The sequence below is a fragment of the Carettochelys insculpta genome, chromosome 3, assembly GCF_033958435.1.
Source record: "Carettochelys insculpta isolate YL-2023 chromosome 3, ASM3395843v1, whole genome shotgun sequence".
Lineage (NCBI taxonomy): Eukaryota > Metazoa > Chordata > Testudines > Carettochelyidae > Carettochelys > Carettochelys insculpta.
The window spans coordinates 184,137,002-184,150,329 of record NC_134139.1 but is presented as its reverse complement, the minus strand read 5'-3'; the positions used below and the strand labels follow the sequence as shown (position 1 = coordinate 184,150,329).

The following is a 13,328-nucleotide window of genomic DNA, read 5'->3' as shown; positions in this document are numbered from 1 at the left end:
TTCCTTTCTCCAGAATTAATGTCTAGTGTTCTTGAAACAATGACTCCTATTTTATCCACAAACATTTCTTTAATTGTTCACCTTTTTTCTTTTCCTTTAGTTTACTTTTTTGCATGTTTTCACTATCAGTTTCCCAATTATTGCTCATTTTGTGTTTCCTCTAGCTTTTATTACAGCTTTCTTTTTAATTCTTTCCTCAGTCTTTGATTTCTAGTCTACCATTCTTTCACGTGCACCTTTGATTTCCAATACTCTTCCTAAAGAGTTTAGGTGACCTTGAACTAATTAAAATTAACAAAATTTATCGAGTCCTGAAAGGTCACATTTGGGACAAATGGGCTCTATCTCAGACTTTCAAGAGTGTGGTAGGATATTTTTAGTGTTATGTGATGGCATTATTTCAAAAAAATCTATCTAAAATGTAAGACCCTGCTTCTAATATTAGCTTGCAAAATACAGTCATACTTTGTTTAATGAGTACGTGACTTACGAGTACTCGCTAAAATGAGGGAGACACATACTTACCAGTGTTCACTAGATGAGTGAACTTGCCCCCGCTAATATGAGCCAGCCGCTGGTGGTGGCTGCGACACCAGCCACCCTGCGGCTGGCTCCGCTCCAACCGCGGGGTCCCCGGTGAGGTATGGAGAGACCGGCAGTCCTGCCGCTGGCTCTGCTCCAGCCACGGGGTACCCAACAGGGGGAGGGAGGCAAGTCTGGCAGCCCCGTGGGGTCCCCAGTGGGGGAGGAGGGCAGTGAGTCCCACAGCCACTCAGCTGGCTGCGCTCCAGCCGCTGAATCCCCAGCAGGGGGTGGAGAGACCAGCAGCCCTGCGGTTGGCTGTGCTCCAGCTGCGGGGACGCCGGCGGGGGGTGGGGGGGTGAGTTCGGCAGCCCCACAGGGTCCCCGGCAGGGGGTGGAGCAGAGAGACTGGCAGCTGTGCGGCTGGCTCTGCTCCAGCAGTAGGGTCCTGCAGGGGCCGGGGGGAGTCCGGCAGCCCCAGGGAGTCATTGGCTGGGACACGGGAAGACCCACAGCCCTGTGGCTGGAGTTTAGCTGGCTGCGGGGTCCCTGGCTGGGGCACAGGAAGACCCATGGCTGGAGTCGAGCCAGCCGCAGCGTCCCTGGCTGGGGTGTGGGAAGACCCGCAGCCCTGTGGCTGGAGCCCAGCCTGCCGCGGGGAGACCCACAGTCCTGGCTGGAGCCGAGCTGGTCGTGGGGTCCCTGGCTGGGGCACGGGGAAATCCAGCTCCCAACACCCACCCCATCCTGTTCAGTTCCAAACCCCCTGGACCCCCATACCCCCCAGGTACCTCTGGTACAGCCAGGAGGAACAAGCGGCCTCCTCCTCCACCTGAGCTGCTTACAGATTTTAACCTTCCCTCCTGCTCATGGCCCCAAACTGTCCCCAGCTTTTAACCCCCTCCCAACCCCAGGGTCACTTACTCTTCAAAAGCAGTGCCACCTGCTGCCCCTCCCAGCATTTGGAACCAATCAGAGTCTTTTACAAGTATTTGAATAGGAATTTAGTGTCCCTCTTATGAGTTTTCGCCTACAAGTGACATGTTAGGAACCAATTCTGTTCATTTATATCAGTATAGTATTTTTAAAGCAAGTTGAGTTAGTCACAGTCTGCAGAGGCTGTGACTACACTACCCCTCCCTTTTGGAAGGGGCATGTTAATGGGGGATTTTGGAAGATGCTAGTGAGGCGCTGACAAGAATATGCAGCATTTCCTTAGGATAATAGTGGCCAAGCGTGATTCAAAAGTGCCGCTTGCGAAACACATGCCGCCTGTGTAGCCGGGGGCCTTTCAGAAGGACCCTCTGATTTTGAAAGTTCTTTCTTCCCATTTGGTTTTAGGAAGAAGGGGCTTTCAAAATCAGGGGGGTCCTATCAAAAGTCCCCCGGCTACACAGGCGGCATGTGTTCCGAAAACAGCACTTTCAAATCGTGTGTGGCCACCATTATGTTAATGAGGCACTGCATATTCAGGTGAGCACCTCATTAGCATCTTCTGAAATCCCTCATTATTATGCCCCTTCTGAAAGGGAGGGATGGTGTGGCCACATCCCAAGAGTTAAGTTAAAAGCTTGGAGTGCAATTTTACTAAAGTGTTCATTGTTGAACTGAAGTCAGTGTTACAACTCCAAAGTTAGACCAATATTGGGACATCTGAAAACCTTCCTCTGTGATATTTATGAAACCACAGATATTGTCTTGGTCTATGATATTAGGTTTAATGAGAAATACTTTGACAAATTTAACTGCTGCAATCAATAAATGCAAAGATTTTAATAGTGCCCTCTCATATGTTGTTTTTATAGGACCTACTTGAAAAAAAATCTGTGTTTTTTATGTTTTTTGTGTTAAATCTTTACTCTGCTTGATTTTTGGTAGCTTATTGTTTGATTTCCAGGAGCTCTTATAAAATTTGTAATGCATGGCTGCTTTTACTTTGTTCTTGTTGAAATATCTGCTTAATAGAATTTTTTTCTAATATAGATTTAATATGCTAATATTGATTGATTTCCTTCTGAAATTCATTTTCTGCTAATTTAATTGAGTATTAAGTAGAAAGGTTTGATGTTTAGTACTCTTTTTTTTTCCAAAGCTTACCTAGTAATGTGAAGCAGATTCATTTTTTTTAGAGTGGGAAACATGCTCAAACAACTATAAAGGTCAATACTATAAAATATGAACTTGAGTTTTCTATTATAAACTACATCAATTCGCCGCCTTAAACACTTGGTAGATATCACTATTATATGCAATGTAGGTAATTGTGATTCTTTTTAAAATGTGCTTCTAAAGTGCTAATGTAAATTGAAAAATTCTCCAGCTAGGGAAAATGTGTTTTATGCGTTTGTGAAGGACACTGTACATCTATAGTTTTCATTGAGTTATAACAAGTACAACACCCCGTTTTCTAAAGTAATATTGTTATGCAGCATGAGTATGATTGCTTATGCTTTAAACAACACCTAAATTAGAGAAAGTTTGCAAATGCAATCTCCCTTTAACATATCATATTTTTTTAAACAGTGCGTTTGTGTTCTGATCGACTCAGTCTCATCAAGGCCTGTATTTCTCAATTGCCCACAAACTACAAACACTCTGCCAAGATCATGGGACTTGCAGATTTACTGAGAGTTGCAGGTAAACTAATATAAATGTTAAACTGTAATGTAAGATATATGAGTTAATCATCTGCGTGTAATCAGGGATATTGCTGGAGTGTCCTCTGAAGAAGCAGTGTTCAAGGAAGACTGACATATTTTACAGGTGATTAAACAGTGGTATTAAGCTGCAGTAACCTTCCCTAATGCACAGAACAGCCTTACTTAATTTAGATTTTGAGCCAAAGATCATGTCAAAATTGGGTTTACAGGTGACAGTATTTTATGGTGTAAATTCATTTATTATTAAATTCCACTTTTTTTTTTATCCTTATCAAGTATGCTTGTTGGATTTAACAAAAGTTCCATTCATGTATGAGAAGAAAAGATGTGTATCACTTAAACTTCTGTACAATTGTGTGATTTGTATACAATTGATACAGTTTATATTTCATGCTGAAAGTAATGTGTTGAGGCTAAAAGCTTATGGCTACGTCTACACGTGAAGCCTACATCGAAGTAGCTTATTTCGATGTAGCGACATCGAAATAGGCTATTTCGATGAATAACGTCTACACGTCCTCCAGGGCTGGCAACGTCGACGTTCAACATCGACGTTGCGCAGCACCACATCGAAATAGGCACTGCGAGGGAACGTCTACACGCCAAAGTAGCACACATCGAAATAAGGGTGCCAGGAACAGCTGCAGAGAGGGTCACAGGGCGGACTCAACAGCAAGCCGCTCCCTTAAAGGGCCCCTCCCAAACACAGTTGCACTAAACAACACAAGATCCACAGAGCCGACAACTGGTTGCAGACCCTGTGCATGCAGCATGGATCCCCAGCTGCAGCAGCAGCAGCCAGAAGCCCTGGGCTAAGGGCTGCTGCACACGGTGACCATAGAGCCCCGCAGGGGCTGGAGAGAGAGCGTCTCTCAACCCCTCAGCTGATGGCCGCCATGGCGGACCCCGCTATTTCGATGTTGCGGGATGCGGATCGGCTACACGTGCCCTACTTCGATGTTCAACTTCGAAGTAGCGCGCTATTCCCATCCCCTCATGGGGTTAGCGGCTTCGACGTCTCGCCGCCTAACATCGATGTTAACATCGAAATAGCGCCCAACACATGTAGCCGTGACGGGCGCTATTTCGAGGTTAGTGCTGCTACTTCGAAATAGTGTGCACGTGTAGACACGGCTTATATGAGGCATTGAAGGCCTTGAAGGGTTAGACCCACAATACAACAGCTGTTCCATACTGAATTTTCTGCTTTTGCAGAAAAGGCAGGCAGGTGAGTTGGACATGTTCCCCCATTTCATTTGCTGGAGTGTTTTCAGTGCCCTAATTATGGTTAAAGCTAATAATACCTGGAATTTATTTGCAACTCTCTTCACTCACAGCTCAATATTGATGCTTTGGAGACAGTACTAGAGATTCCATGGTTCTGGTTAGAGGCAACTGAGACTTACAGATGGCTGAATGGTATTGTGCTCTAATGGTAAGGGAGCTCTAAGGGAGCTCACAATACCACCCTGCCTTTTCAGTTGTCTTAATAATAGTGTCACGTAATGATAAATTAGGCTCACCTAACTACATGTCTTAAAATCAGTGCTCTTCTGTGCTGGTACATCTCGGTACTGAGTACCACCACCGTGGCAGATCCAGCCATGGGATTGGCTGAGTTTGGAGAGCTGGCTGAGTATTGGCTCCTCCATTTTTAAATTTTTACAAAAAAGACACTGATTAAAATGTATGCATGACTTTGTGAGGGTCCCACGAATAAAAATAATTAATAACTGTAGCTCTTTGGGTAAATGATGTATAGATAAAATTAAGTAACTTACTTGCTCACAAAAGACAAAGTTGTGGCACATTAAAAGAAAACGTGTATCTCAGTTAAATTGAAGAGACTGATGATTGTTTTATATTTTGAACTCATTGTGTTGCCCTTCTCTTTTCTCCAGAGATGATGGTGGTAAGGGTAATCATGTTCCTGTTTCTTTTATCTGTTCTGGAAGCTAAATGATAAGTGGAAGGAGAAGTACACACAAAGAAATTTAGATAAAGATTAAAATGAGCATAGTGAATATTTCAGTCAATAATGGAATTCATTATGCATTAATAAAAGCACACCAGGCAGCTCTTAGTGACTTCAGAGATTACATCTCAAGTATAAATAGTAATAGTCACTCCTAAGATAAATATGGAATTCATGGAAATGAGTGTGTTTCAAGAGGAAACGTTCTGCATAGCAGTGCAGAATTCCCCCAGGAGTACATAGATAATGGAATGTATCTATCATGTTCAGCTGTTATATTTTATATATATTTTAAAAAAAAATCCCTGTTTAGCATGTTTAGCATGCTGGCAGTGTTTGCGAGAAGCATCCCTGCCATATCACCGGGTGTGTGTCCTGCTGGGAAAGAGTTAATTAGGTTCTGTAGGCTCACTGTAGGAAATTTAGTATAAAGGAGTGTGGCACTTCCAGGACATGCCCATTGTTGGGAGGTACCTTCCCTCAGTGTGAAGCAGTTTTCTGTAATGGCAATGCAAGCAGTAGGCCCATGCAGGCAACACTTTCTCTTTACAGATTAACAATAGGCCCACTTCAGAACCTGAGAACACTGAGCATCCCTCTACAGTGTCCAGGCCCTGTTCTGTTGGATGCCCACTGCATTCACAGCCTTGCTACTTTCACTGGCTTACCAGTGACACTGCAGAAGCAATGCTTTGCTCACCTCACTACACTTCCATTTATTTGAAGTAATCACATGAAGCTTTATTTGAGAAAGAACAGAGACATGAGAAGAAGCAAGTAAAATTAATGGAAACCAAGGGTTGCATATAAAATAAAATCATAACACGCTTTGTAGAACCTAAACTTAAACTAGACATTGGAAGGATCTTGGGTTGGTTTTGCTCTATATGACATTCCAAAGTACTATAGCTAGGTTTGGCTGTGATCTTCCATCCATAAAACAAGTTACACAATCCTCTTGCCTTCTCAGTGGAAAGATATTTTGTCTCTTTGCAATCCTCGTTCTATCAAAACAGTCCTTTGCTGTTTATTCAAAACAGGACATCCTCTGCTGATTGCTCTTCCCTTTAGCCTCCCTCTCTTTTTGAACTTTTAATTTTCATGTGACTCAACATTCAGGGATGCTTAACTTCTGAGAGAGATAGTGAACATGGATGATAAGGCCATTTCAGAGAAACTACTTGAATTCTTTGCATAGGTTTTCCTGTCTAAGGATATGATGGAGATTCCCAAACCCAACCCATTCTTGTTAGCAGACAAATCTGAGGAACTGTCCCAGGTTGAGGTGTCATTCGAGGGACCTTTAGACCAAATTGACACACTGAACACTAATATATCACTGGGACCAGATGATATTCAGCAAAGAGTTCTGAAAGAACTCAAATATGAAACTGCGGAATATTCTCACTCTAGTTTGTAACCAATCATTTAAATAAGCTTCAAGTGACTAGAGGATAGCAAGTGATGCCATTTTTTTAAAGGGATCCATAGGCAATTATAGGCCAGTAAAGCCTGGCTTCATTGCCACGAAAACTGGTTGACACTCTAGTAAAGAAGAAAATGGTTAGACACATAAATGAACACAATTTGTTGTAGAAGAGTCAAAATGGTTACTGTAAAGAAAGATCTAGAATTCTTTGAGGGTGCCAGTAAGCATGTGGAGAAAGGGGATATAGTGTACTAAGATATTCAGAAAGCCTTTTATAGGGTCCCTCACAAAAGGCTCTTAAGCAAGGTAAGCTGTCATGGTATAAGAGGGAAGAACCTTTTATGGATTGGTAAGTTGTTAAAGGATAGGAAACAAGTGAAGGAACAAGTGTAGGAATAAACTATCAGTTTTTAGAAAGGAGAGAGATAAATACAGCAATTTGCATTAGGATCACTCCTATTCATGAATATGCTGAATAATCTTGTGAGAAGGAGCTAAACATTGCTTGAGACTGTACATTTTGTTACCTCAGACTGCAAAGAGCTACAAAGATCTCTCTCAAAACCATGCGACTGGGCAGCAAAATGGCAGCTGAAATTCTATGTGATAAATGGAAAGTAATGCATATTGGAAAACGTTATCCCAAATATACATCTAAAATGATGTCTAAATTATCTGTTACCACACTAGACAGTTCTCTGAAAACATTCACTTAATGTGCAGCAGCAGTCAAAAGACCAAAGAAAATGCTACGAATCATCAACAAAGGGGTAGGTAATGGAAGAGAAAATATATTGTCGTGCTTCACCCTCAATCTGAATACTGCATCCAAATGTGGCTGCCCTATCTCAAAAAGAGATGCATGGGAATTGGAATAGGTTCAGAAAAGGACAACAAAAATGATTAATTTTAGAGTAGTTTTCATAAAGGCAAGCATGTAATTTTATTCCTTCTTTCATAACACAAGATCTAGGGGTTACCAAATGAAATTAATGAGGAGCAGGTTTGAAACAAACCAAAGGAAGTATTTCTTAACACAATGTGCAGTCAGCCTGTGGAATTCCTTGCCAGTGGATGTGATGAAGGCAAAGACTATAACAGGGTTATAAAAGAGAACAAGATAAGTTCATGGAGGAGAGGGCCATCAATGCCTATAAGCCAGGATGTGCAGGCATGGTGTCCTTATCCTCTGTCCGCCAGATGGATCACTTGGTGATTACCTGTTGTGTTCATTCTCCCTGGAGCACCTGGCATTGGCCACTGTTGGAAGACAGGACCCTAAGCCACATTTACTTTTGATCTGACCCAATATGGCCATTCTTGTACGCATTTGACAAAAGATAAGCATCTCCTATCCTGTTTCTGAACAAACTCTGTCCAAAGCCAGTCATAGTGATCTGATTTGAATTACCAAGATTTAAGAATGTAAATTCCAATACCTGTATGTAATTTCTTAAATATGACACATATATATATTTCACGATGATGAAAGCATTACTGATTCTTGGTAGAGTTTTGAAATATTATTCTTTGGAACACTGTTACGTAGATATCAGACTCTGAGGATCCCTGAAAAACTCAGTGCCCTCTGCAGCTTGGTACAAAGATTTTTTTTGGGAGGTTGGAGTTGCTTTTGAAGCAGACTATGATGTGGTCTCAGTAGTTTGAAGCCTTTTAGACTACATGAATGCCATTAAGTTTCTACACTTAGAGGGAAATACATGTGCCGTGAAGCAGCTGCAAAAAGGTTTTAAAATCTGGTCATCCTGGATCTGTGATACTTTTATCTGGTGAAAGGAATTCCAGATTTGGTTTCTGGGAATAAGTTTGCATTGTCTGGAGAATGGCAACTGCTGCGTATTTTGGACTGGGGCCTCCCTTACAGTACTAATTTGTAATTCTTGTTCTCTAACTGTGTATTAAACAGTTAGATTGCTCTCACCCATGCAACTGAGGGGTTTTGTTATTTTTTATATATAATAACATTTGTTGTTATATATATATGTAATATCTCAAATGCAGCAATTTATGGCCTAAAATAAAGTTTGTTCTCATTGGTAAGTGAGTTCTGTGGTTAAAAACAGGATATGGGGATTGAAAAATCCAGTTCCACTTTCCAAATTTGCCACTGATTTATTAGTGACACTGTGTAAAACCCACCATAAGACTCTTTCTTTGCCCACCTGTGAAAAGGAGGTATTACCTACCTATTTTATGCAGGTGGCATTGTTAGGATTTACTGATTTGTGATACCCAATGAAAGACAATAAAAAACTGCCCATAGGAAGTATGAGTTTATAGTATATATGATGGCTGCTCTTGAGAAAATTTTTATGTTCGACTACTAAAAGAGAATGATTTGGGCAAGACATCAAGCCCAAGGCTACTTAAGATTCCCTGTATTGGAGTATGGATATTTTCTGGGAACACACTAGTAGTCCACTGTGCAGTATGTTTTCAGAGAACAAGAGTTATGGGCCAATCATTTATCCTCATGCTTCCTAGGGGCACTTTTTTATTGTCTTTCATTGGGTATCTCAAATCGGTAAATCCTGACAATGCCACCTGCCTTAAATTGTTGCATTTGACTGCACGTTTGGGGGTGGTGGATATTCACAGTACAAAACCAGTCTTAGGTAGTTGCTTTTAATTATTGTTTATTACTGCATGTTGTAAACGCCTGGCTAGATGTTGCTTTGTGCTGACACGTGACAGGAGTTGCATGATGAGACATTAATTTAAGAAAACGGTTTCCATTTAGCAACAAAGGGTCCTGTGGCACCTTATCGACCAACAGAAAAGGTTTGAGCATGAGCTTTCGTGAGCACAGACTCACTTCATCAGATGCTGGTCTTGGAAATCTGCAGGGCCAGGTATGCTCTGGCTTATACCTGGCCCTGCAGATTTCCAAGACCAGCATCTGATGAAGTGAGTCTGTGCTCACGAAAGCTCATGCTCAAAACTTTTCTGTTAGTCTATAAGGTGCCACAGGACCCTTCGTTGCTGTTACAGATCCAGACTAATACGGCTACCCCTCCAATACCTGGTTTCCATTTAGTTTCTCTTTATATGGGCAGCAAAATTTTTTGGGAAAATATAATTTATTCTAGGAATGGCCAAACTTGTTCCAAATTAAATGTTTTGGACCCTTATCATGATGTCATACCTATTTTTGAAGACTACCAAGTTCCTCCAAGGCAGTTCTTCCTGTGTATGAAAGAGAGACACTTATCTGAGCATAGAACTTACCACTGTTTTATCAAGCAATCAAGCAATACCTGAGATGTAAACCCAGGTTTGACACTCTGGGAATTTGGATGGGCCTGTGCCTCAGTTTCACTCATCAGAAGTAGGGTGACCATATCTCCCTCCAGACAAATGTGGGACATGGGGGCTGTTCCAGCCAAAATGGGATGAGTGGCTTAGTTCTTGTATACTAGCTCCACACCAATCTACTATGTCATCTACCCATTCTCTGTGGGTCTGCCCCTCCTATTCAAGCTGTCTATTGTGCTGAATACCAGGGTTTTGACTTTTTTGCTGCTCGTTCATTCTGCGGATATGTCCGAATAACTGTAACTTCTGTTGTATAACCTTCTGCAGTAAGTTGTCTTTCTGCTGTATCTTCCTGTATAATTCCTCATTGGTGACCTTCTGCATCCATCCTATCTTCAGGATCTTTCTATAACAACTCCTTTCGAATGCCAGTATTCTTCTCTTTGAATCTCTTATCACCCATGTGTCACATCCATACAACATGCTGCTGAATACACACATTTTTAAGACTCTTGGTTTTGTTCCTAAGCTAATCACTTTCGTTTTCCAGATTTTATTCATCGCCTTCAAACTCATTCATGCTTTCGCTCTTTTGGGTGCTTTTTCCTTCTTACAGTCTAGAGGATCATACATTCTGTTGCTCCCCAGATATGTGAACCTCTCTCTATGTTCTGTAGTTCAGTCCCATGTACCCTGATCTTCCTTCCTATTTCCTTATCTTCAAATACCATTGTTCTTAATCAGTCTGTACACTTCCTGTCCTTGTTTAGCACCTGCACCATTTTCACTAGCTTCTTCTCATCTTCTTCAATGATAACTATATTATCTGTGAATCTCAAGTTGTTAATTCTTAACCCATGTACAGATTTCCCTTCTACCTTTTCCTTGATCTTGTCCATCCCTCTCTCTAGATGCATGATGAAGATACTTAACGGTATCGGATCTCCTTGTCTTGTTACCAGCACAAATTTCTCATCCCTTCCACACTCAGGGACATACCTTTACCCAATCCATAGGACCCAATTCCTAGGGTTTAGGGTGTAATTTCTTGTGGGTATGTAGGATCTATGCCACTGAAAAAGCCTTCCACAGTAATATTCTTATTCTCTATGTATTTACAATTGCCAAGAAAGCAGAATACATGCTAAGCACACAATATCATGCTCACCAATCCTGATAAGGCAGGCAGGCAGACTTCCACTGTTGGGACAGACAAAGTCACTCTTTGGATGCTGGTTGCTTCACCTCAGGGTCTTGGGGGTGAGTTCTCCTTAAGGTGTTCCTTCTTTCCTCCTGCTTGATGTTGTTCCTTTCCTTTGTGCTTGATGTTCTGTTCTTCTTTTCCTCCTTGATGTTCTGTTCTACTTTCTCCCCACTTTTTCCTTCTTGGACCCCAGTTTAAGTAGTGAAACTTGAGTCCTGCTTACCTATACCTTGACCAATTATTTTAGTACAATTTTACTAACCAATCATAACCTATGGTAACAGAATTACCTAGCCAATCATAACCCACCACCTTAACTGATTTACACCTTACAAAATTAATTATACAGCAGATGGGAGCAATTACAAACCACGCAGAGATTATACAGAAAGCAGTATACAGAAAACAGTAGAAAAGTGAAGACAGTCATCAGAGAATGGCGATTCCACCTCAGCTATTGATAAGGTGTTGCCTGCCAGATGAAATGCTGTTAACTAAGTTTTCTTTACCCATCTTGAGATCTGTTTACCAATGGGTGGCATTAAGATGTGGTCTTCTTAACAGCCTCATGTGACACTATTGTATTGGAATGTAGATGGAATGTGAGTATGTGACTTGTAGCTTCAGTTAGTGGGTGCTACTCTTTTGTCTGGCTGCAGACAAGCTGTAGACCTCTCACTATGGCTAGAGAAACCATATTGGTTATACTGTTACAGTCTCGTACCTCTACTTGTTCTAAACCAACTTCCTAATTCCCTGCACATTCTCACTGCTGCGTCTGCATTGTCAATGATAACCTTCAACAATCGTATCAGTCTGCTATTCACTGCATACAACTCCAACACTGCCCAAGTCACTTTCTGATCTATACTGTCAAACGTCTTCTGAAAATTGGCAAGCAAGTGTACATGTTGTTGTCCTTTCACTGAGCTTTCTCTGCTATCAATCTTAGCTCCAATATCTGCTGTATGGTGCTTATATCTTTCCTGAACCCCGCTTGCTCAGCCATCTGCTACAAAAGTGGAATACGGGGCAATTTGCCTCTTTGGCAAAATAGATCGGGATGCCGGGATGGCACCTGAAATACGGGGCTGTTCTGCCCAAAACAGAACAGATGGTCACCCTAATAAGAAGACAGTTCTGGCTAGTTTAACCAAAACTAATATCTAGCACTGCACATACCTTTTACTAAGTACAATTCATTTGGTTGCTGGGATACGTAGGCTTCCTAAAATGGATTTTTTTTTCTTTACATTTTTCTGGTACTAGTAGTTTCCTTCCTTGCAACCACATCTATCTGTCATTATCACAGTTTACCTTGAGATGAGATCAGATGCATGACATCCTTTAACAATTCTGTAAAGCTTCTCAGTAGATTGCCCCTCGGTAGTCAGGAAGCCAGAGCATACAATTCTTCATGCTAAGGAATAATCTTGAAGCAGTTTCTAAACACATGCGGCATATGCAGGCACTGCTCTAGAAATAAGTAATGCAAGATTTCCAGGGTGTGGGGTTTTTTTGATTTGTTTTGCCTTTCGTTTTTGTGCTGCTCAGTCTGCTGGACGTCAACAGCACTAATGGATAGGGTTAATACAGTAGGCTCTTTGATGTCTGGCATCCATGGGACCTGGAGGATGCCAGATAGTCAAATATTCTGGCTAATCAATAGTACTCATGGAGTGGGAGAGCAGAGGAGCTGGCGGTCTGCACTCACACACAGCATGGAGGAGTGGGGCATTCTTAGCATTCTGGATGCAAACCCCAGCCCCAATGCTTCTCTTCTCAGCAGATACCAGGGTGGGAGTGTGGAGAGCAGGGGAACCTGCCAGCTGCTCTCAAACACAGCACAGAGGGACGAAGGGCAGTAGAGGGAATCAGTGCTGAGCGCTGCTCTGCATACCTCTGTGCTGTGTGCAAGTGCAGCCTACAGGCTGTTCTGCTTTCTCTTTGCTTCTGCCTGGTTTCTGCTGACCAGAGCTGCCTGTCTGGGAGTTACGCTGGTTATTCCAGTGTGCTGGTTAGTGGATAACCAAGAGTTCACTGTAGAGTCAAACAGTTGAGTAAACTTAAGGAACTTGTTGTATGATGGCACTTACCTTACCAGCTGTTTTAAAGAAAAATCTTGAATAGCTCTGTCATGAATGAGACACTGGAAAGTGCTAAGCAGTTTTCACAAAGCAAAGGGGGCGTTAAAGTGTGGTAGGAGCCAATGAAATACAGCTGAAGAGATTTTGCCATACAACACATTTCAGGAGCTTCTAA

General features: G+C 42.0%; 1 protein-coding gene across 2 annotated transcripts in view; it reads left to right on the top strand.

Moving 5' to 3' along the window:
- Positions 1-13,328, top strand: part of NBAS (NBAS subunit of NRZ tethering complex) — a 353,016-nt gene that overhangs the window by 131,816 nt on the left and 207,872 nt on the right. For both annotated transcript variants that reach the window (XM_074991286.1, XM_074991287.1), the window contains exon 32: positions 3,046-3,159. In XM_074991286.1, coding sequence (XP_074847387.1) covers positions 3,046-3,159 — 114 coding nt within the window. The remainder of the gene's footprint in view (positions 1-3,045; positions 3,160-13,328) is intronic.